General features: G+C 39.2%; 1 protein-coding gene across 1 annotated transcript in view; it reads left to right on the top strand.

Annotated features, from left to right (window-relative positions):
- LOC124714903 (transcription elongation regulator 1) overlaps window positions 1-7,971 on the top strand; it is a 255,985-nt gene extending 248,014 nt beyond the window's left edge. The window contains exon 19 of the mRNA XM_047243059.1: window positions 7,583-7,971. Within this exon, the coding sequence (XP_047099015.1) occupies window positions 7,583-7,807 (225 nt within the window). The 3' untranslated portion in view covers window positions 7,808-7,971. The remainder of the gene's footprint in view (window positions 1-7,582) is intronic.
- The last annotated feature ends 17,914 nt before the right edge of the window (window positions 7,972-25,885 follow it).

Raw genomic sequence — 25,885 nt, forward strand, 5'->3', positions numbered from 1 at the left:
ATACAACAGTTGCAATAATCACAGACCTGTGTTTTGAGTGTCATCATCCACCATACTCACCAGACCTTCTCCCAAGTGATTTCTTTATGTTTGGACCACTCAAAGATGCAATGGGAGGAAAGAAGCTCCGTTCTGTTGAAGAGGTACTCCACGCGGTGCATGTGTGGTTGCGCGGACTAGCAAAATAATTTTTTTCTAAAGGAATTTATGCACTTTCTAAGCGCTGGAGGACTTGCATTGAGCGTGGGGAGATTATGTTGAAAAGTGATAGAGCTTTGTACCACTTCTGCACAATAAATAATATTTAAAAAGATATTTAAGGTTTTCATTTGACTCGTCCTCGTATATTACTTTGCAGTGACATATCGTGTGGAACTTATTTTATTTTCATCCAGAAGTGTTGCACACCAGTGTGTTATTTTTGAACACATTTGATGCTGCCTTGATATGATCGTCAAATCTTCTGTTTGAACATACAGAGGCTTCGTTGCCATTTTAAGGTGTGCTCTTTCTACATATAAATCATTGAGTTTGTTCACAGATCACTGACTTTCTTGAATCTTGCCACTTAGTTCATGACAGGTGGCATTTACTGTGTATCACAAGCACTGCCTAAGTTTAATATTTTTGTCCACGGAGAGTAGTGTTCAAAAGTAATTGTTGGGACCTAATGATACTGTGCCTGTTAACGGTAGAAAATTATTGTGAAATGTTACATTTGATGTAACATCAAAGTTATTGTTTCACCATTACTCAGTAATACAGGACGTACCCTGTTTTGTGGATAGGTTTCCGATTTTGTACATTGTTTGACGTGTAGCCGGATTGGTTAGTTGCAAATGAATCTAGTAGCTTTCCAAGAGTAGCCATGAATGAATCTTTGTAGTTTCATGCATTCATTTCCAAACATTAATCTGCGCTACCTGTTCATTCAATTAAACATGAGCCAGTACTTGCAAGAACTGTCAATTTCCAGTATGATACATTATCCATTTTTCCAGAAAACATTAGCACTTAATTCTCTTTTCTATTCCTACCTGTTGGACCATTTCGCTGTTGAACACTTCCTTTCTGATAATTATATGAATTTCTTGATACATCATATGTTTTATTGCTTCTGCTATCCATATTGTTTGAAATAAATTGGTCGCATCAGTCTAATAAACAGTTGATTATGTACTTAATACTATTTCTCACAAGAGCCTGTATCTTTATCCTACTATTTGACTGTCTTCCATTAGCATTTGCTCTTTGTTGAAGTATTATACCAAAATGTGCCATAGAGTTCTTTCAGTCACTCTGGAATAATCTTCATTTCTAGTTCTCAACTTTCTCAATATTCCTAGTACTGTTAGAAATTTCATTTTCTCTCTTAAAACCCTGTGGGAAAACAAGCAGTACAAACTTGTTACCTGCAAGAAACCTATTTTGATATCACATCATCTAAAGTGAGCGAGCTTGTTATTTCACTTCTATTGTGACATTCATCAGTTACATCTGCTGGATGTGATATAGTCGTTCCTGCCTTTTTCTTGCTTGGGCTTAAATTTGCGCACACACAGTGGTATGATAAGACTTCTGTTAATGATCGGTTGAAATTTTTTGTCTCATCGCAGAGAATGCACAATAATTCTATTAATTTCTTGTACACATGCCCACAGCCAAAGTAAATTATTGAATGTTAAAACCATCTTTGGCTGTTAAATATTTTTAAAGTGAATGTTTATTATACCATTCACTTGAGCATTATAAGCTTTTCCAGCACTTGGCTATTATCAAGGATTTCAAAATCAAAGCCGTATCCACAGTATAAATTGAGCTATCAGAATGAGTACGAGCACGCACGCGCACGCACGTACACGCACGCACGCACACGCACACACACGCACACGCACCGGGTTAATCATGAAGAATGTGGTGACTTCATTCCATTTTATTATGTATAACTTCCAAAATAGTATATACGTATAGTGTGTGCCACAGTGTCCTCCAAATCTTGCTGATTTACGTGGGACAGTATGTGATTGGCAGGGGGATTTGGGGGGGGGTGTCAAAGTATGTGCTCAGAGTGACCAACATTTCCAAAAAACAGAACAAACATTTTGTAAACAATATGTTGTTGTTGTTGTTGTTGTTGTTGTTGTGGTCTTCAGTCCTGAGACTGGTTTCTACATCTACATCTACATCTACATTGATACTCCGCAAGCCACCCAACGGTGTGTGGCGGAGGGCACTTTACGTGCCACTGTCATTACCTCCCTTTCCTGTTCCAGTCGCGTATGGTTCGCGGGAAGAACGACTGTCTGAAAGCCTCCGTGCGCGCTCTAATCTCTCTAATTTTACATTCGTGATCTCCTCGGGAGGTATAAGTAGGGGGAAGCAATATATTCGATACCTCATCCAGAAACGACCCTCTCGAAACCTGGCGAGCAAGCTACACCGCGATGCAGAGCGCCTCTCTTGCAGAGTCTGCCACTTGAGTTTATTAAACGTCTCCGTAACACTATCACGGTTACCAAATAACCCTGTGACGAAACGCGCCGCTCTTCTTTGGATCTTCTCTATCTCCTCCGTCAGACCGATCTGGTACGGATCCCACACTGATGAGCAATACTCAAGTATGGGTCGAACGAGTGTTTTGTAAGCCACCTCCTTTGTTGATGCAGCTCTCCATGCTACTCTATCCTGTGCAAGCTTTTTCATCTCCCAGTACCTACTGCAACCTACATCCTTCTGAAGCTGCTTAGTGTATTGATATCTTGGCCTCCCTCTACGATTTTTACCCTCCACGCTGCCCTCCAATACTAAATTGGTGATCCCTTGATGCCTCAGAACGTGTCCTACCAACCGATCCCTTCTTCTGGTCAGGTTGTGCCACAAACTTCTCTTCTCCCCAATCCTATTCAATACTTCCTCATTAGTTATGTGATCTACCCATCTAATCTTCAGCATTCTTCTGTAGCACCACATTTCGAAAGCTTCTATTCTCTTCTTGTCCAAACTATTTATCGTCCATGTTTCACTTCCATACATGGCTACACTCCATACAAATACTTTCAGAAATGACTTCCTGACACTTAAATCAATACTGGATGTTAACAAATTTCTCTTCTTCAGAAACGCTTTCCTTGCCATTGCCAGCCTACATTTTATATCCTCTCTACTTCGACCATCATCAGATATTTTGCTCCCCAAATAGCAAAACTCCTTTACTACTTTAAGTGCCTCATTTCCTAATCTAATTCCCTCAGCATCCCCCGACTTAATTAGACTACATTCCATTATCCTTGTTTTGCTTTTGTTGATGTTCATCTTATATCCTCCTTTCAAGACACTGTCCATTCCATTCAACTGCTCTTCCAAGTCCTTTGCTGTCTCTGACAGAATTACAATGTCATCGGCGAACCTCAAAGTTTTTATTTCTTCTCCATGAATTTTAATACCTACTCCGAATTTTTCTTTTGTTTCCTTTACTGCTTGCTCAATATACAGATTGAACAACATCGGGGAGAGGCTACAACCCTGTCTTACTCCCTTCCCAACCACTGCTTCCCTTTCATGTCCCTCGACTCTTATAACTGCCATCTGGTTTCTGTACAAATTGTAAATAGCCTTTCGCTCCCTGTATTTTACCCCTGCCACCTTTAGAATTTGAAAGAGAGTATTCCAGTCAACATTGTCAAAAGCTTTCTCTAAGTCCACAAATGCTAGAAACGTAGGTTTGCCTTTCCTTAATCTTTCTTCTAAGATAAGTCGTAAGGTCAGTATTGCCTCACGTGTTCCAGTGTTTCTACGGAATCCAAACTGATCTTCCCCGAGGTTGGCTTCTACCAGTTTTTCCATTCGTCTGTAAAGAATTCGTGTTAGTATTTTGCAGCTGTGACTTATTAAGCTGATAGTTCGGTAATTTTCACATCTGTCAACACCTGCTTTCTTTGGGATTGGAATTATTATTTTCTTCTTGAAGTCTGAGGGTATTTCGCCTGTTTCATACATCTTGCTCACCAGATGGTAGAGTTTTGTCAGGACTGGCTCTCCCACGGCCGTCAGTAGTTCCAATGGAATATTGTCTACTCCGGGGGCCTTGTTTCGACTCAGGTCTTTCAGTGCTCTGTCAAACTCTTCACGCAGTATCATATCTCCCATTTCATCTTCATCTACATCCTCTTCCATTTCCATAATATTGTCCTCAAGTACATCGCCCTTGTATAGACCCTCTATATACTCCTTCCACCTTTCTGCTTTCCCTTCTTTGCTTAGAACTGGGTTTCCATCTGAGCTCTTGATATTCATACAAGTCGTTCTCTTATCTCCAAAGGTCTCTTTAATTTTCCTGTAGGCAGTATCTATCTTACCCCTAGTGAGATAGGCCTCTACATCCTTACATTTGTCCTCTAGCCATCCCTGCTTAGCCATTTTGCACTTCCTGTCGAACTCATTTTTGAGACGTTTGTATTCCTTTTTGCCTGTTTCACTTACTGCATTTTTATATTTTCTCCTTTCATCAATTAAATTCAATATTTCTTCTGTTACCCAAGGATTTCTACTAGCCCTCGTCTTTTTACCTACTTGATCCTCTGCTGCCTTCACTACTTCATCCCTCAAAGCTACCCATTCTTCTTCTACTGTATTTATTTCCCCCATTCCTGTCAATTGCTCCCTTATGCTCTCCCTGAATCTCTGTACAACCTCTGGTTCTTTTAGTTTATCCAGGTCCCATCTCCTTAAATTCCCACCTTTTTGCAGTTTCTTCAGTTTCAATCTGCAGTTCATAACCAATAGATTCTGGTCAGAATCCACATCTGCCCCTGGAAATGTCTTACAATTTAAAACCTGGTTCCTAAATCTCTGTCTTACCATTATATAATCTATCTGATACCTTTTAGTATCTCCAGGGTTCTTCCATCTATACAACCTTCTTTCATGATTCTTAAACCAAGTGTTAGTTATGATTATGTTGTGCTCTGTGCAAAATTCGACCAGGCGGCTTCCTCTTTCATTTCTGTCCCCCAATCCATATTCACCTACTATGTTTCCTTCTCTCCCTTTTCCTACACTCGAATTCCAGTCACCCATGACTATTAAATTTTCGTCTCCCTTCACTACCTGAATAATTTCTTTTATTTCATCATACATTTCTTCAATTTCTTCGTCATCTGCAGAGCTAGTTGGCATATAAACTTGTACTACTGTAGTAGGCGTGGGCTTCGTATCTATCTTGGCCACAATAATGCGTTCACTATGCTGTTTGTAGTAGCTTACCCGCATTCCTATTTTCCTATTCATTATTAAACCTACTCCTGCATTACCCCTATTTGATTTTGTGTTTATAACCCTGTAGTCACCTGACCAGAAGTCTTGTTCCTCCTGCCACCGAACTTCACTAATTCCCACTATATCTAACTTCAACCTATCCATTTCCCTTTTTAAATTTTCTAACCTACCTGCCCGATTAAGGGATCTGACATTCCACGCTCACCTCCGGAATATTTTACCCAAGAGGACGCCATCATCATGTAATCATACAGTAAAGCTGCATGCCCTCGGGAAAAATTATGGCTGTAGTTTCCCCTTGCTTTCAGCCGTTCGCAGTACCAGCACAGCAAGGCCGTTTTGGTTATTGTTACAAGGCCAGATCAGTCAATCATCCAGACTGTTGCCCTTGCAACTACTGAAAAGGCTGCTGCCCCTCTTCAGGAACCACACGTTTGTCTGGCCTCTCAACAGATACCCCTCCGTTGTGGTTGCACCTACGGTACGGCTATCTGTATCGCTGAGGCACCCAAGCCTCCCCACCAACGTCAAGGTCCATGGTTCATATAATGAAATTAAAATTTGCCTATGTTGCTGCTGTGACTTAAGTTGTTTTCTTGTAGTCACAATGTACCCAATTTCTGGAAGGGCTAGCTAGCATGGCATTATATGCAAGTATTTCATGTGTACAAAAGATTCTGGGACATGTCTCTGATGAACACTCACCTTCATGGAAAATGTACTGGGCTCTATTACTTAAGAACTCTTAGAGAACTACTCACATACCTGGAAACCTATACCATAAGCTGGTGTCTTGCTGTTTTGAAGGTTGATAACTTTGAACTTGTCACCAGTTAGATTACAGTTGTTTTGAGATGCTTCTTCACTCGAGTTGGACCTGGCAGTCTAGCAATAAAGCATATATGGGGAAACCAAAAGGTCACGAGATCAAATCCCGCTAGGACAACAGGTGTTTCAGTCTGCCTTTTAATCTAACCTTCAGCTGTTAGCGATGTGGAGATTCCTCAGAAACATGTGGTTCAGATTCCACATTAAATTGTAGGTCCCCTGTCTCCTTTTGGATAACAGGTGTAAGTGAGGGACACCCTACTCATCAAAGTGGCAGCCAATGGAAAGACTTGCACCAGGTCATTGAGCCACACAAACTATTATTGTTGTCACCTGTACGCATAGTTTCTCATAGGCATGTTTCACCACTAATTTGTCTATATTTCTCTGGAATCCCAAATGGTCTTGGATTATTGCATCAGATGTTGTCCAACCTCATCAGATTTTTCAGTCAGCTTCTGTTTATCAATGATATCATATCCATGATCTTTTAGTGATTTGTTTAGAGCACAGTTATCACTTTCATTCAACTCTAGCATTTCCTGTAACTACCCCCCCCCCCCCCCCCCCAAATCAGTGCTGCAGTGACAAATCATTGATGGTCTGGGCAATGAGACCTTGAGTGTTCTGTGCGTACAACATCAGCTTTGGTGAGCTCTGCAACGTCAGTGATGCTGGGCAGTGCAATCGCAGCACCAATACTGGATGTTGCAGCATGGTTTAGATGATTTTCCATTTTAAATGTGCTTCCATGTTATGTATTCACCAAATGAATGCTAACAGCACACAATTTCTACAGCTGGACCAGTTGTCTGCCATACTGGTAATTATGTACACAAACCTTCTTCGTGATCAGTGTGTCCTTTTAGTGGAAGCCCTATCAAAATTCTTGTTGTAGTTCCAAAGAGTAGCCCTCACATACTGACAGAAAAATTTGGAGATGTACTTAAATTTATAATATGTATCGGTCTGTCAAATTTGTAATATGTATAGATTTGTCATATTCGCAGAGCTGTTAGTGGGTAACATGTTGGATTATAAGGTTGTCACTTCCCACTTTAAAGTTTTGTATAATATGCTATCCCTGGAACTGATTGTTTGAATTTAGGTTGAAGACATACTTGAGCAAGGTTAGCTCATGCCACAGCTTGCTCTGCCTATCCCCCTCCCCCTCCCCCTCCCCCTCCTCTTCTCCCCTGTTGGATGTGATACGATGATTACTGTTCTGATACTGCTCATACCAAAATTACAGTGTAATAATAGTTTGACTCACTGAATTGCCGCAGCATAAAATCCCAAACTTTCATTCACAGGAACAGTAATTTTTTCTGCCCCACCTGTGAAACTAAATCAGAAAAATGGTGAGAGCTGTGCAGATTTCTTCCCAATCTTAAGCAGAATCGAAAGAATTTTATTGGTTAAATAATGAGAATTGCTTTAACAGGAAAGATAAACTGGGGAACATGTTACTTTGTTGCAGGAGACAAAATTGATAAACCACAAGTCACTGAAATTGGTACAAGATAATGAAGCTCATATACGGGAAATGGAGGAAATATTAAAAAAGGACAAGAGGTACCTGGTACTTGACTATATGCCTGAGGAGCGCACGAAGTTGATTGTTGCTTACCTGGAGGATTTGGAGAAACGAGGACCACCTCCACCACCTACTGCTTCTGAACCTACGCGCCGACCCACAAAATAAATGTATTGTTTTCATTATAAAACTCATTTTTATTCACCTATTGGCTGTTTCTAAGTGCAAGAAAATCATCTGGTGTCTTGTTTAGCATCAGGTAATGGATTAAAATTTTCTCTGTGTTCGAACTTTGTTTGTGCAAGTCAGGTAGGCATTTGTACTAGAGATAAGTTGACGGAAATCCGGACTCAAACTGGGAGTTGGAATAATATTTTTTTGGTCCTTTAAAGTCTCATATCTTGCATTGTACAGTCACACTTTAGTGTCAGGATCTCATATCATTTGTACTGAAAATGGATCTATGCTGGTTAGATGAAAAGCAGTTCTCTTTAGTAATGTGTCTGTACTGAGTTAACTATTGGTCGCGTGACAGTCTTTCTTTCCGTTAAGTGGTTTTCTATGCTATGAGAGACTTCAACATATTAACCAAACGTGCTTATACAGCTTCGCATGTGTTTATAATAAAGTCTTTAAAATAGTTAAAGCATTCAGATCAATGTGATTTCTTGTTGAGTAAGTCCTTAATTTTATCCCCAACTAGTCCAGAAGACATACTTATAGTTTTCAATGATTGTGTTTTAAAGTATGCTTATGCTATGTGTATTTATTCCTAGCCATAATTTCTGAAAAACTGCTGTGGTCTTTTGTCTCTCTAGAACTGTTACATATTTAAAGTCATCAAGCAAGTGAAATGCAGACTGAGATATTCCTCTATTGGAATAATCTGTTTTACAAGACAAAAACAATATTGTGCATTGCATTGAGTTAATGTTGACATTGTTGAGCTATCCCCTGAAATGTCATCCTGTCACGTACAGAGTTCTTACTCAAATGTCAGTTTTTCACTTCTTGAATGAAAGTATATTATTATTTTCAAGTGAATACTGTGTTCTTCCTTCTCATTCACCCTCACCCACTCCACCACACTCCACCCCATCCCAATTCCTTACACATAACTCCCCTCTATTCTTTTTACGTGAAAAATTTTTATCTGCTGAAATGATGGTTTTAATTGTAGTGTACGTGCAATACATTATTTCTTCATCCAGCCAAGGCTAACACATTAGTAATGAGCTGATGGGACCACAAAATATAATGAATATAATATGTAGATCAACCTTACTGCAGCTTGTAAATAAGGCATTTATATTGCTTAAAAATATTTGTCACTGAATGTTAATAATTTAATTCATATTGAATGTCATTTTTTTTTTCTATTTTAAAATGTTGACATGTGATTAGTTATTTGTATATTTACAAAATCTGTGTAATCTTGCACTTCTCATGAATAAAAATTTCATGTAGTGACTGTACGTGTTTTCATTTAATATACTACATATTATTTTCACATTTGTTGATGTAATTTGCAAGGACAGTGGAAAAGACAGAAAATTTCTTAATAAAATTCAACAAGTAAGATTATGCTGGCATGAATGTTAAGGTAGTGGCTTTGCCTGTGAGAAGAATGTAGTTCAAATGCTCATCCAGCCATCCATATTTATATTTTCCATTGGTTCTATAAATCAAAAATGTGGGGACAATTCATTTAAAATGGGTGCAGCCACTTCCCTTCTCCACCCACCTAAGTTTGTGCTTGATCTGCAATAACTTCATTGTTAATAGGACATTAAACCCTAACCATTGTTTTTTCTTCCTTTTTTGTGTGCTTACATTCAATGCATTGGATATATTAACAACTAGTTAAAAAAAAAAAAAAAACACTTGTTGTTGTTGTTGTTGTTGTTGTTGTCTTCAGTCCTGAGACTGATTTGATGCAACTCTCTATGCTACTCTATCCTCCGCAAGCTTCATCATCTCCGTGTAACTATCACAACCTATATCCTTCTGAATCTGCTTAGTGTATTCGTCTCTTGGTCTCCCTCTACAATTTTTACCCTCCACACTGCCCTCCAAAACTAAATTGGCGATCCCTTGATGCCTCAGAATGTGTCCTACGAACCGATCCCGTCTTCTAATCAAGTTGTGCCACAAATTCCTCTTATCTCCAGTTCTATTCATTACCTCCTCATTAGTTATGTGATCTACCCATCTAATCGTCAGCATTCTCTTGTTGCACTACATTTCGAAAGATTCTATTCTCTTCTTTATCGGCCATGTTTCACTTCCATACATGGCTACACGCCATATAAGTACTTTGAGAAGAGACTTCCTGCCACTTAAATGTATACTCAATGTTAACAAATTTGTCTTCTTCAGAAATGCTTTCTTTGCCGTTGCCTGTCTACATTCTATGACCTCTCTACTTCAACCATCATCGGTTATTTTGCTCCCCAAATAGCAAAACTCCTTTACTACATTAAGTGTCTTATTTCCTAATCTAATTCTGCCAGCAACATCTGATTTAATTCGACTACATTCCGTTATCCTCATTTTGATTTTGTTGATGTTCATGTTACATCCTCCTTTCAAGACATTGTCCATTCCGTTCAACTGCACTTGCAGGTCCTTTGCTCTGTCTGACAGAATTGCAATGTCATCGAAAAACCTCAAAGTTTTTTATTTTTTCTCTGTGGATTTTAATTCCGCCTCCAAATTTTTCTTTTGTTTCCTTTATTACTTGCTCAATATACAGATTGAATAACATTAGCAGTAGACTGCAGCCCTGTCTCACTCCCTTCTCAACCACTGCTTCCCATTCATGCCCCTTGGCTCTTGTTAATTGCCATCTGGTGTCTCTACAAATTGTAAACAGCCTTTCGTTTCCTGCATTTTATCTCTGACATCTTCAGAATTTGAAAGAGAGAATTCCAGTTAACATTGTCAAAAGCATTTCTCTAAGTCTACAAATGCTAGAAATGTAGTTTTGCCTTTCCTTAAACTAAGTTCTAAGATAAGTCATAGGGTCAGTATTGCTTCAAGTGTTCCAAAATTTCTATGGAATCCAAACTGATCTTCCCCAAGATTGACTTCTACCAGTTTTTCCAATCGTCTGTGAAGCATTCAATTTAATATTTTGCAGCCATGTCTTATTAAACTGATAGTTCGGTAATTTTCTCATGTGTGAACACCTGCTGTCTTTGGAATTGGAATTATTATATTCTTCTTAAAGTCTGAGGTTATTTCACCTGTCTCATACATCATGCTCACCAGACGGTAGGGTTTCATCGTGGCTGGCTCTCTCAAAGCTGTCAATAGTTCTAATGGAATTTTGTCTACTCCCGGGGCCTTGTTTCACTTTAGGTCTTCCAGTGCTCTGTCAAATTCTTCACGCAATATCATATCTTCCATTTCATCTATGCCCTCTTTAATATTGTCCTCAAGTACATCGCACTTGTATAGACCCTCTATATTCTCCTTCCACCTTTCTGCACTACCTTCTTTCCTTAGGAGTGGTTTTCCATCTGAGCTCTTGATATTCATACAAGTTGTTCTCTTTTCTCCAAAGGCCTCTTTAATTTCCCTGTAGGCACTATCTATCTTACCCCTAGTGATGTATATGCCTCTACATCCTTACCACTTTTGAATTGAAAGTAATGTAACTGAAATACATAATTGCAAGACAACTGATAATTACATGTGCTGTGTCCTACCCATTTGTTACACATCTGACACTGGCATGCTGCCATGACTTGCATTACAGCCTGTAATGTGATATCACGCCCCCCCTCCCCACCCCACCTTCCTCCTCTCTTTCAGATTTTAGGCATGATAGATCGGAGTGCTCGAATAGAGTACATACTGACAATGTGACTGCTATGTTACATTTGCTACATGTTAATGGCATATATCACTAATTAGTTGCTTAGACATTTCTGTTAAGAAACAGAAGTAATGGAGTAAATAAAGAGAATAAACATAAGTTAATTATTTCACTGTTAATTATGCGTTAAAGAAAGTGTTCAGAAGAGCCCAGATACTATTGTAAAATTGATTGTATCACGGGGCAAATTTGTGTTATTTGAAAATAGCGAACAAATTATGTAATAATCACTAGAGGGGTTAAAGTAGCTTTTATATATGGAAGGGAATTTTATGTATTAACTAGGACAAAGGACTAGCTTTTGGTTGTTAAATGCTGTATAAATGACTTCAGTACAGTAAGAAAAGTTGAAAAATCAGAATTATGCATCTTACATCAGAAATGAAATTCTGTTTGTGTAGAATATTGTGTTGATTACATAACAGCCACCTAAAGAACAATTGTTGTGTTATTAATTATCTGCAATAAGATATCTGATATTGCTTTGCCGTTGGAGAACAAAACAATGTACCATGAAACTATGGCCAATACCATAGTAGCGCCTACATATTGGTTACATGTAAGTAGCCCAACACATTACCATGATTCATACATGGAAAGAAGATATGGGATATCTCTTTTTTAGCATATGACTTGCTTCCAATTGTCAATGTTCCATTTAAAGTTTAACTGTCTCTGTCACCCAATAGACATACATATTTTTAAGTAACTCAAGATACTGATATGTTGCTCAATATGCTAATTTTGTAATGCTTCTTGTCGAATTAATTCTGTGGTTCTTTGTGACAGTCATTATTAAAACTTGGCAATACTGACTTCAGATGATGAATTTTCACCCTTGCGTTTGTTGCTAATATCCTGCCAGCATGTAAGTAATTTTTAGTGCATACACTATTGAAATGTATTCAACAATTCACTCCATTAATAGTTTTTGATGTCTCATATTTCATCCAACTTGCATCTAGTCAGTTGTTCAACAGACAGATAATAAAACGTCTAGAGCACTGAAAAAGTGCTTCCATCTCTGTGATATAAGTAATAATTGATGCACGCAAGTGATCCTAGTTGGTTAATGAAGGCAGATCATAAATAATGAAACTACTAGCAAACCTATCTGGATACTCATTTACCCGCATGTAAATAGACAAGATCTGATGTAATTGAAAGTATTCAGAAGTTTTTTTGGAGAAAGTATTGTTGATGAACAAGGTACCAAGTTCCAACAGAATGATTCAAGATTGATTTTTTTTGCATTATATGCATGTCACTGGTGCAACAGATTACTAAAGGTTTTTTAAGTTTTGATAAGGATATTCAGTTGGATTGCTTTCAATGGCATAGTAAAATAGATGAGTGTTTTCTGTGTCCAAAGGAGACAAAGAGTTACAGAAAGGATCGAAGCTAGAAAAAGTTATATTAATGAACTGTCATTCTTTCATCATTTGCACATGATCTTCACACTGCCAGTGCTCTTTCCCAACATTCTGGCTGTTCATTTTGAATGTTATTAACTGTGTAGTAGGAACAATCTACACACTGCCAGTGCTCTTTCCTGACATTGTTGCTGTTCATTGTGAATGTCATTAACTTCATATTAGGTGCAGTATAATGTCATACTAAAGGTGCGTTGACACCTATGCACCATGTGCTCATCGTTGTGCTGCAAACATGAATGAGTACTTATTCGCACAGTTTGATTTGTAGTTATATCAACTAAGTAACAGAGTTGCTTTTTAGTACAAATTTGTCAAATCACTGTTATTCACTGTCATTTTGCTTGCTGGAGCTTGTTATAAAGAAGTGGCAGTCATTGTACATAATGATAAGAACATATGTTAGTCTTCATTTTTTAGAGGATGTTCTTATAAAACAAAAAGGCTTTTTTTCAGATTTGTGTATTGGAGAAGCAATCGGGGTACATTTTTTTCAGGTAGTAGTATTTCATCAAATTTTTTTAAACTGACATGTTTCACTTCATTATAACATAATATTGTGTAGATAGGTGACATAGAAATATTCTGTTAATAAATGTTAGACAAATGTAATGCAGGTATGATATATTGTTGCCATTAATAACTGTTGAATATTAAAACGGAAGAAGATATGGTGCTTGAGTAATGAGGTATTATTTTCACCCGTGTGTGAAAGCAGCATTAATACTATTAAATTTTACTTTTTTGTTGTAGTATTTACTCTTTTTTATGTGTACGTTTAAGTACAAACATCATTTTATTCATTATTTGCTAGTGTATTTAAGTTGTGTTTTTAAAATATGTTTAGAACAAACTAAGCTCATTTTGCCCAAGAAACTTACATTTCATGTGCACATTGTTTGCACTCAGGTTTTCAGCACGCTCAACTTAGGTCAGTGGTATTGTTGACTTTGCAGAAGCAGACTGGCACCTTTCCTCTTGATTCCCCTTTGTACTCCACCAGTGCCCTCTGCCTGCTGTTCTCCCTGGTGCTATCGTCCTCAAAACTTTTCCTTGCTTTTAAGTTAATCTGTGAGCTGCAGAAAGTACTTTTCACGTGCTATGAATAAATACATTGATCATCTACAGTGTAATAAATCAGTATAAAGGCATTTTGTAAGAAAATTAATGCTGTTAGTTGGAGTAGTTTGCACTGTGTATATGCAATAGTATGAGGTCCAATATACCAACAAATGCAGTCAAATAGCACAACATTTGATGTCGGTACTACGGTACATAATGGGACATCAATGATTCAGGTGGCAGAGGATGGAACTTGGTATAAAGCCAATCTGCACTGTGCAGTGTTATTGTGTGCGTACATGTCTTTACTGCAGATGGGAAGAGACATTGGTGAGAGTGTGTCTTGTGTACATAAACCACGACTGTGACAATGTTACATGTAAAACAGTTATAACAGTTATCATGTGATGAAGAAGCAAAAACCAATGCATACCAGGAAATGGGACTCTCCAGTCATCAAATCACCAAGAAGCTGAACCATTAAAGAACAATTTCGTTTGAGTAGGCATGTTTTAAGGACAGAATGCAAAATATAGGGAAAATTAGAAAATTATCTGAGGCATCAAAACTGTTACTTTTGCGCAAGGCGAGGGCCACAAACCATTATTCTTCTCAAGTGGTTGCTGATGTACAGTTGTCAGTAATTGCAAGTCGCACACAACACATTTTTGTCAAATGACAAACATTGTGCATTCAAGAAATGGCTGTAAAAACCTGTTCCAACACCCAAACATAAACAGGCTGGATTTGAGTTTTCTGAAAAACATATGCCATGGAATTCAGTATGGTATAAAGTGATCTTCAATGAATAGAAGTAGTTTAATTTAGATGAGTCAGATGTAAGAATTACCAGAAATTTTGGTGGTGAAAGTGTTTTGGGCAGCCATCTGTGCAAAAGGTAAATTGTGTATTGCTTGGATAAACGTGTAGAATGAACTCTAACATATAACTGAGATGTTAGAGACAGACTTGATTAGAATGTATGAGGACCTAGGGGAAGAAAGTCTAATGTTTCAGCAAGATAATGCATGTTCACATGTTCATGCTATAACTAATAAAAATATCAATATTTTTTCTTGGCCTGTACATAGTCTGCATCTGAACCCTTCGAAAAAACTTAACAAAATCAATGCCGACAAGAATTTTTGAGGTAAGTAAGGGGAACGAATGGAGGATGAACAAAGTATAAGGTGCGTTCAACAAGAATTTTTGAGGTAAGTAGGGGAACGAATGCAGGAGGGACGAAGTATAAGGGCTCATTCAAACAGAAATGAGCCAGAGGAATAATTACAGAAACCACTACCTGTACCTTAGAAGTATTGACCTTGGCTGTTGAGACAGTTGTCCCACTGTGACACAAGGCAGTGAACGGCCGTCTCATAAAATTCCCGGGGCTGTGATGTTAACCAGTTCCACACGTAGAGCTGGACGTCTTCGTTTACACCCTCATAGCCTTTCTAAGGGGACCAAAAATGGCGTGGTCACAGGGACAACTCGCAAACCTTGACCACTCTTTACCAAGTGAATCAAAATAACCAGGCAATCTCACCCATGGGCTCATTCTGCTCCACGACAACACAGTTGCGGCACTCCTGCAGAAATTCAAATGGGAGGTTCTCGGCCACCCTCCATACAGTCCGGACCTCTCTGCCTGTGATTACACCATTTTTGGTCCCCTTAAAAAGGCTCTGAGGGTGCAAACGATTCACCTCTGATGACGACGTCCAACTGTGTGTACAGAACTGGTTAACATTGCAGAGCTGGGAATTTTGTGTGACAGCCATTCACTGCCTTGTCACAGTGGGACAAGTGTCTCAACAGCCAAGGTCAATACTTCTAACGTACAGGTAGTGGTTTCTGAATTATGCCTCTGGCTCGTTTCTTTTTGGATGCCCCTTATACTAACAATGCAATAACACAACAGGACAGTGAATGCTTTTATACCAGTTTCAACCCAGGAAATGCAAATGCCTTATTTTGTTACTCATGTTTTGAAAGAAACTATGTAATTCGATCATGATTGATTGTCGTATATGTGTCTACTACTTTCATACTAAATTCAATACATGTATGCTTCAGGCATTGTACTATTACGTTTGTAGAAGCCCTGCCTGTATACTGATTTCCACTACCGTACAACATAATGCCTTCTTTTCCTTCTTGTATGAAGTTTAAGTGAAAAATTTGAATTTGGCTATGTTCTGCGATGCTGCTTCTCAGTTCATGCAGCAGTAATTTCCAGATGCCAGCACTGTAGTCACTTGCAACATGGCTGATATACATGTTTGTATTAGTGTTCTGATATATCGTTCTTGAATGCAGAGCATCAAATGCCCATTTGCATTCATTGATGACTGAAAAATGTGTACAGTGGGGCAATAGTGAATATCAGCACTGTTAGACAATGGGTTCATGGCTTTAGCAAATCTTAAGGGCTGACAAAAAGAGGAGCGACAGGCCGGTGACTGCAGTGTCTCCACACAACATTGAGTGAGTTGATGACATTGGGTGATTTGTGTGCCATTACCTCCCTCAGTAAAGGAAGTGTGATGTCAGTTATTCAACAACTGAGATACTCAAAGGTTTGTGAAACTTGGCTACCAAAAATTTTAACTGACCAGAACAGAAGAGGCAAGAAAAGCAATTGCCCCACAACTCTTGCGGTGCTTCCCTTTGGAGGTACAGGAATTTCTGGAAAGAATTGATTGGCGACGAAATGTGGGTTCATTTTTTTGAACCAGAGTCAAAGAGGCAGTCAGGGAATGGCATCACAGAAACTCACCAAAAAAGGCAAAGTTCAAAGCTGTGCAACTGGCAGAGTGAGTTATGGCTACAGTATTCTGGGTTGCCGAGGGGGTCGCTACGGTTAATTTTTGGGAGCAAGGATGCAGAATTAATTCTATCTTATACATCAGAATCCTCAAATAGCTGAAAGCACATCTTCAGCGATTTCGCCCAGCAAAAGGTAAGATGAATATTCTTCTTTTGCATGACAACGCAAGACCACGCACCACTTATCACACCGCTGGCCGCTGGTGGCCAAGCGGTTCTAGGCGCTTCAGTCTGGAACTGCGCGACCACTACGGTCGCAGGTTCGAATCCTGCCTCGGGCATGGATGTGTGTGATGTCCTTAGGTTGGTTAGGTTTAAGTAGTTCTAAGTTCTAGGGGACTGATGACCTCAGATGTTAAGTCCCATAGTTCTCAGAGCCATTTTGAGCCAGTCATCACTCCACTGAAGAGATCGTGAGTAGCCCTGACCTGGCACCATCAGACTTCCATCTGTTCGAGCTACTAAAAAGAATCATGGGGTTCACTTTGAAGATGAGGAGGCCGTGGAAACATCCGTTTATCAATGGCTTTGCAAGTACGACTGAGCATTTTACCACACTGAAATACTTGCCAATGTATAAAAATGGACCAAAACTGTGGAAATGGATGGAGATTATATTGGGAAGTCATAAATTAATTATTCTACTCTTTGACTGACCCTCATACTATTAGAGCACTGTGCTTCTGAGCCTCCTCAGAGATCTCACAAAAAGCCTCAATTATTGTTTCTCAGAAATGAGATATTCTCCCCATCCTACTTCTTAGCCAGATAAAAAATACAGGGAAGTTACTGTTGTCACATTTCTTCCTCAGCTCAGAAACAGGCCCACTAAAAGTGAGACAGTGTCATATCCAACAGCTGGCAGGGTGTATAGTATACACCCTGGGACAACCGGGAAAAGCCCAGGAATTTTTTCATCTGGGAAAAACCCGGGAATTTTTTCATCTGGGAAAACCTGGGAATTTTTCATTGTTTTAGTTTCCAGTTACATTTTTGTAATTTTGACTGATAAGAACTATAATCTAACAAAGAATGTTACTGTATACTGCTAATGGAGAATAATACTACAGCAATAAAACATAAACAAGAGAGAAAAAAGAAATAAAAAATTTAGTTTCAAAGGAAATGTTCCATTTACAACAACAAAACACCATGCAAGCACAAGTGTCTGCAAACGGCAAAAATGTGTAAAAGGCCTTAGGACAAAGACTGCAATACTTTGTAATAATAAACTGCTTTATGAGAGTGAGATCACAATTGTTTACATTAGGTTTATCACCAGTAGCAGCAAGCAGCCAAATGTTGACAAGAAAAATTTTTCTGATGCACCCGAGCTACCAAATTTGTGATTTGCCTGAGTTGTAGTGTGTGTGTGTGTGATAGTTACAGAAGGCAAAAATATATTATTGATTTTAGTTTTCTGATTTTATTTCCAAGGTTTCAGCAGTGAAGCATTAATTGCCCTGCAGAACAATGAAGTTATTTTTGTCAGTTTCGGTAAGTTATTAATCTTTTCCGCAGAGGCAATCAATTTATTTGAAACAAAGTGTTTCATTCCACAGTATTGGCTAGTTCTAATTGTTCACTGAATTTCAAGTGCATGTTTTCGTCTTCTGCCATGTAAGGCGTTACACCATAATAAAGAACCAAACATGAGATTGTACAGTACTGGTACTCCAAGGCAGTTTACATCCCGAAAACCACATTGAAAAGATTAATATCAAGTGAGGCCTACTTCATTGTGAATCTGGACAAACCAACGTGCACTTTAGGTTAAATTATGCATTTTAGTATGGTTTACAAAATTCCAATGCTCTTTCAGTATCCTCTGGTGTCCTGTTTCTGTTGTGGCATAATGTAAGGTCTCTTAATGCTTTATATGTACAAACATGTGGGCTTCGTACATCACCACAGCTGCACACGTGTTATAATGCCTGTTTCCTGGAGCTCTCTGGCAACTGCTAAAAGGGACCTATTTCTAAGTCTCAGGGAAGTATTGCAAATGGTGGTTTGAAAAGCGTTATTTTCAAAGTAAATTTCCTTTTACGCAAGATGAATTATGTTACGTGTGAGAATGTGGGGTGAGTTTCTTAAATCAGAGTTTTTGACTCTCGTTTGAAACTTAACACTTTGAGGACCAGCCACTTAGAAGAATTTTGAGCCCAGAAGATGGGAGATTTATGTCATTATTTAAAATTTACTGTCACATTTGTGTGATGTATCTTACAGTGTAACACACGCAAAAAAAGACCAATATTACATCTGGAAACTTAGCTTCTCTTGTAGCTAATTAATCTTCGAGACCAATATTATACATGAAAGCTTAGCTTTTCTTGTAGCTACACTATTTACATTAATGTAAACCATTAACTTTTTCCTCTTAGTGTGTTCGTGCTACTCAACAGTGATCTTGCTATTCGGTGACTTCGTCATGTCCTATGCTCTGAATATCTGCTGTCATCGGCTGGTGAGAGCGTGGCATGAGCTATGATTGGCTTACAGAAGGGCATCACTATCTTGATTTCAATGCTCCGAAAACTGCATGCTGTGTTTTTGGTGGCATTTGAATTTATTCTTTTGTAATATGTAAATATGCAGCATATATGTTACTGCACACAGAAGGTCTTTCCAAAATTTCTCTCCACTTTTTCATCAAAGGTTTTTCCAGAACTTCTCCTATGTTTCCTTAAAGTGCCGGGAAGTTCTATGCCAGTGTATAAAACGTTAATCATTCAAAGAACTGAAAAGTTTTACAGTTCCGAGAGAAAATCTACAGAAAACCTACAGTCACTTAGTGCGGAAAAATTGTATTTTCGCCTGGGAAAAGGTATATTTTTTAACTGGGATGTCCGGGAAAAGCCCAGGATATTTTTTTTCCTTCCCCCCCTTCCTTGTCCACATATACACTCTGGCTATGTACCTGAATGTGCTGTTCTTAGTTAAGTATGTAAATGCATTTTATTATCGTTATACACCAACAGAAATCTAGAATTTAACCTTACATCCAGTTTATCGGACATGAGTGTCCATGAACTCACATCCAGTTTTATTTGTGAGTAATTTTTTGTTAACTGTTGTATTTTCTCCCGGACAATTTGACAGTGAATGCAATTTCCCTCAAACTCCCCAAAATTTCAGCCTTAAGAGGAAACTTGCTTGCAGACAGATATTCAGCTTGAGCCAATCTTACATCGAGTTAGTTATCAAAGGAGTTTGTGAAATATGTCACTGAACAGTATATCCTTCACGCATTTGGAATGTAGGCCCATGAGAGCACAATTGAAGACCATCTGCAGAAGTACCTTGTTTATGATTGACATCATGGACTGTTGTGAGATTAGTGTGACAGTGTGCGCCCCCTCCCCCTCCAGTCAAGAGATCCAGTCCAGTAGTTTCCAGATTTAATCTTTCACTCTCTATCAAAATGTGTGCACCAGGACGCAACTGGGACTCTTGCGTTCCACAGGCAATGCTCTGACCTACTGCATCTCACTTCAAACTAGTGCACACTCTTCTGCGGAATGAAAGATGCATTCTGGCAATAATCCTGCAGGCTGGGGCTAGGCTTTTGACATGCATTATTTTTCCTTCTGAGAGTACTAGTCCAGCAAAGTATATAGAAGAGCTGCTGTGAAGTTTGGAAAGGAGGAAGAGGTACAGCCAGAGGTGAAGCCGTGTGGGCAAATTGCGCGCCATTTCTGGATAGCTCAGTTGGCAAGAGTAATACAAGTGTAAGTCGAGATCCTGCATTCCAGTTCCTGTTCCACCCACAGTTATAATCTACCAGGAAGTTTTAGTCCAATTATTGTTTTTTATTTTTAACACCCTTGACTCTGTGAGATTTTAACTCATTAAAAAGCACCGAAACTGTTTAATCAATACCTTGGTGAGTGTAAGTGTGTAGCAGTTCACCTACATTTATTTCTTCGTTTGTTATCCTCGGTAATCATGTACTGGCTGAAAAATTGGGGTTGGATGTGCAAATACTGTTTATTTTAAATGATGTAGCCGACAGATGCACAGTTGCATTTCACACTATTGTTTAACTTTCGATAAGCCTCAGTAATAGGTGAACCCACGCTTCTATTATACTGCAATTTATATTATGATCTCATATTTAAGATTGTTTATACTGCATTTTGCCTCTGCTGCTACACCAATGAGCTGATTACTTCTTTCATTTCCTGTTTACTTTACCTCTTTGATAGAAATCCTTTAACCATTGTACCAATTTACTATCTTCCATCCTCAAATTGCTTAAGATTCTAGCCTGAAGGGCTATATACATACAAACCTTGCTTATACATTCTACACACATTACTCCAGGCAACTATGTCTTAAGTTGGAATTCCATAATGTTAGAAAAGGCTGTACCATGACACAGATAGATAGTTATCTCACCCATCTCGAACCCATACTTAATCTCCCTTTTCCTGAACATTAGGCTCAACTCCGTCGTTTTCTAAGTGTGGCAAACTTTCCCGGCACCCTCTCTGACAAAAACACCATGGGAAAACGGAAGTTGGACTTGACCAAACCCGTGCTCGACACATTTGGTAATCTTAAAACTGCCCTTTCAAAGCTGTCACACTCGGCCACCCTGACCCTGAGGCAAGTGTTTCGATCATGACTGATGCCAATGGCTCAGCTGTGGGCGCTGTTTTACAGTAGCACACTGCCGACTCCACCCAACCTCTCTGCTTCTTTTCCAAGAAACTGACTAAGAGCCATTGTAAGTGGTTGACTTTTGACTGTGAGCTTCTTGCAGTATATAAGGTGATTAAACACTTGTGTAGTGACCACGAGGGGTGACCTTTCACGATCTACTCGGATCACAAGCCTCTCGTGGATGCTAATTGTAACCCGGCTAAGGACCTTCCGCTGAGACGTTTCTACCATATGGACTATATCTGTCAGCACTCTTCAGATGCATGCTATATTCATGGCTCAGCGAATGTTGTGGCAGACTACCTATCTCGAATCTCCGTGCTAACCGCACCGTTGAAATTGGATGAGCTCGCCCGACTTCAGACCGAAGATATCGATATACAGCAATTAGTTTCGGACAACTAGTCATCGCTCACTGTCCAACCTCATGTCCTGCATGCGTTAACAACTCTGGGCCTTTGCAACATCTCTGTGGGCACTCCTTGCCCCTTGGTACCTTCCGCTCTTTGGTGCAGGGTCTTTAATGCTTTGCAAAACTTGGCCCATTCTGGAACACGGGCCACGATGAAGCTGGTTACTGAACACTTCGTCTGACCCAGTGGGAAGCACGACTGCCACACTTGGACCTGTGCGTGCGTCCCATGCCAGCATAGCAATGTCAGCAGGCATGCTCAGCCTCCATTAGGCAAGTTCGATGTTCCAAGAGATCATCTTCGGCATGTCCACATTGACATGGTTGGTCCGCTCCCACCTTCGAAGGGGTACAGATACATATTATCAATCAGCCATGTAGCCCTCTGGGTCAAGGTGGTCCCTCTCATAGACATCACAGCCGAGACCATCGCTCACTCTTTTGTATCCATGTGGGTTGCGGAGTTGGGCTGTCCTCTTTCCCTGATGACAGTTTGAATCCGCACTCTTCGCTCAACTGTGCGAGCTCTACTGTGTCTTTAAATTCCACACCACAGCGTGCCACCAGCAGGTGAATGGCCTGGTTGAATGGTGGCACCGAACTCTCAAAGCTGTGCTTATGTGCAATGGTGGATTATGGTCCAAAGCCATTCCTGGGGCTTGCTCGACATCTGCATGGCTGAGATTCTGTATGGAGAGTCCCTCCTCTTTCCAGCAAAGTTCGTGGGGGACGCACCATCGGCTGATGCTATGGATCTTCTGCCCCCCTCCCCCCCCCTCCCACCACTGCCACCACCACCACCACCACCACCACCACCACCACGCCCTCATTCCACACAGCCAGTGACCTCACATTGTGTGAATTTGTGATGCTGTGTGATGACTTCATGCAAGTGGCCTTGCAGCCACCTTATTTTTTCCAATTTTTTCCTCTACCACTACTGCACACTTGGGTTCTACATCCGTTTCTGAATCATTTATAATGTGATCGATTTAGTTCTCAAGTTTAACTCTATTTTCAGCACATTGTTTCTCGAAAACCTACATCTTCATACAATTGTCATCACAAAGTTTCTCTCTCTCTCTTCTGCATATTTAATACTCAACCTTAATTTCTCAGTAGTATTATCACAATCTTTAATTACCATATCAAACGTCTTATATAATTCTAAAAGAATAGAGCTGACTACCTTAATATCCTTTTTAATTTCTTTCTTCGGTTCATCTTTTAAGTTAACCAAATCAGTGCTAATGCTATCAGTTTTCTTTTCCACCCTATTAATGTCTTTTTTCACACTACTAATGTCTTCTTTCATAGCATTAATGTCTTCTTTCATACCACTAATATCATCTTTCATACTCATATTTCTCAAAAATTCAAACTACTCATAATTTACCTTAACATTGCTTCCAAATTTCTGCCTGCCATACTCTGTTGCCCTTGCTGACTTTTGCTACTAGATGCCTCCTCCTTAACCTTAACGATCTCACCCACTTCAGTACTGTTTTCATCCATTTCGCTCACGTCACCACAAAATGTAGATGAAGCTTGCATCATTTCATCTACAATAGGATTTTCATCCCAATCATTCAAAGTTACATTCATTCAGATTGATAAGCACTATCATCTACTGAGCCACTCACACTTATGTCCTTCTGTTCATTTAACCATTTAACCTCTACAGCTTTGTCGTCAGTCACACTGTCTTGTTCATTAAGGTCACTCATTATGAATCATTCTATACAAAGCAGCTTTTGCTTTGAAATACCTTATTTTTCAATCAGTCTTTTTCCACTGCTCTGCTGCTGCTGCTGCTGTTGCAGTTGTTATTTCAGTCCATCATCTGCACGGCAAGTTGTAATTCTCTCAGCGTGGTGTCTTGTTTATCCCCAGTCAGCTGTGTCCATCTGCATTCTGATTTGCTGCTCCTGTACTCAGTGGCACCTTCCATAGAACCGACTTGCTGATTGGCTGCTGTCCTCCTGTGGCCATGAAATGCCAGTGCTGATTGGCTGTAGCATTAAAAATGTAAACTGCTGGATTTCACACTTCACTTTCAAATGTTGTGAGTTCTAGTTTAGTGTGCCCACATACAATAGTCCTCACCTGGGGCACCACATGTAGTGGTTTGCCTACTTCTATTTCTTCGTTTGTTGTCCTCGGTGTCGACATACTGGCTGAAAAAATAGGGGTTGGATGTTCTACTACTGTCTGTTGTAAATGATGTAGCCAACAGATGCAAAGTTGCACTTCACAGTCTTTTATTTTCATTTTTCACAATCACCATATATACATTTATATGGCCAGTGCACTATTGTTTAACTTTCGATAAGCCTCATTAATAGGTTGCAGGCAAACATCCACATACTGTTACAATAGTTTCCTGCTGAACACCTACGAGCAGTAAAACCTAACCACAAAGTTCACACTTCTTGAAGAATAGAAAGGTACAAATGGAGCAGACACTGTCATTGCTTTTACAGATGAGCTAATTGTTTAGCACTTATTTCACAGTTACGTTGAAGCATTGTTGTTGTTCTAACCAACACAGGTTTCTCGTCTGAAACTCTACTGTGGACTGACTGACTCATGACCAAAATTCGGGCCCTTATATATATCATAACAATAATAGGTGCTGAAACCATACAATGTTTGAAGTTTAATTTACAGAAATTACAATTAAAACTTAATGAATAAAATTAACTGAATAAATTGGAAAATTGGTTCTTTCTAACAGTTTCTTCTACTACAAGAGTTAGGCTGAATTTTTTGCTTAAATCATGATATTAACAAATATTGTTAGGCAAACAATACTTTTGACAAAACTGTTAATTACTTTGGAATTAATTATGGGCTGGCTTTGCTAACATGTTTTCGAATGGTGTCAAATAGATATTTTAAGATTAGTAGTATTTCATCTTCCAAATGTTTACAATTAGTACAGAATTTATATTTGTTTATATGTCAACAATAGAATTTAACTTACAAAACAATTACTGATTCCACCCTATAACAAAAGGTACTAACTAAGAATAATCAAAATAAATTAGAAAATCAATTACATACATAAAACGAAGCACAAAATTAGATCTGGTGTTATATTCTTTAAAACGGAGGGCCAACCTTTCTCTTTTATGAAAATGCACACTATATTCACATATGTTAATGGTAATTAGTTCAAAAATGAAAAAAATGAATTTAAGTAGGCAGATGGCAAAACAAGAGGGAAGTAAAATTATATGAATGCCCTTGGCTGAACAGTCTGGAACTGCGCAACCGCAGCGGTCGCAGGTTCGAATCCTGCCTCGGGCATGGATCTTTGTGATGTCCTTATATTGGTTAGGTTTAAGTAGTTCTAAGTTCTAGGGGACTGATGACCTCAGAAGTTAAGTCCCATAGTGCTCAGAGCCATTTTTTGAACCCTTGGCTGGTAGTCCTTGAACATGCGGGGATAGCACTGTTGGTGCCTGAGCTGGAAACACTCTCGCAAGCCAAGAAATATGTGCATGTCATGGCTGGGGCATGGGTTAACTGGTCAGATAACTTGCTGTGGCTTGGTGGTACCATGACAGAAGATCTACACATGAAGCAAATTAAACTTTCTTCTCCTGGTGGCCCTGAGGCTGCACTTGGACTGATGTGGATACTTTCACTGCAATGAAATAATTATTTTTTGTCAAAAACGCTGGAGGGATTATTTGGGGAAGTTGAATCTCTGGGGAAAAGGCATAGTGATTTATTATTAAGTAAAACTTCCTTTGCTACACAATCTACTATTCTTCAGGTATATGTTCATCTGGGTGACTTACCTTTGACTATAGCCTGACACAAAACTTTTAAATTGTCCAAGGCATCATCTTCCAGAGAGATCTTACGCTCCAAACAGATGAACTCCAGACTAATCTCCAGTTGTGAGGTGTACGTTGTATCAGATGTGTACAAAAAGGGTTCAGGGA

The sequence above is a fragment of the Schistocerca piceifrons genome, chromosome 1 (assembly GCF_021461385.2).
Source record: "Schistocerca piceifrons isolate TAMUIC-IGC-003096 chromosome 1, iqSchPice1.1, whole genome shotgun sequence".
Taxonomy (NCBI): domain Eukaryota; kingdom Metazoa; phylum Arthropoda; class Insecta; order Orthoptera; family Acrididae; genus Schistocerca; species Schistocerca piceifrons.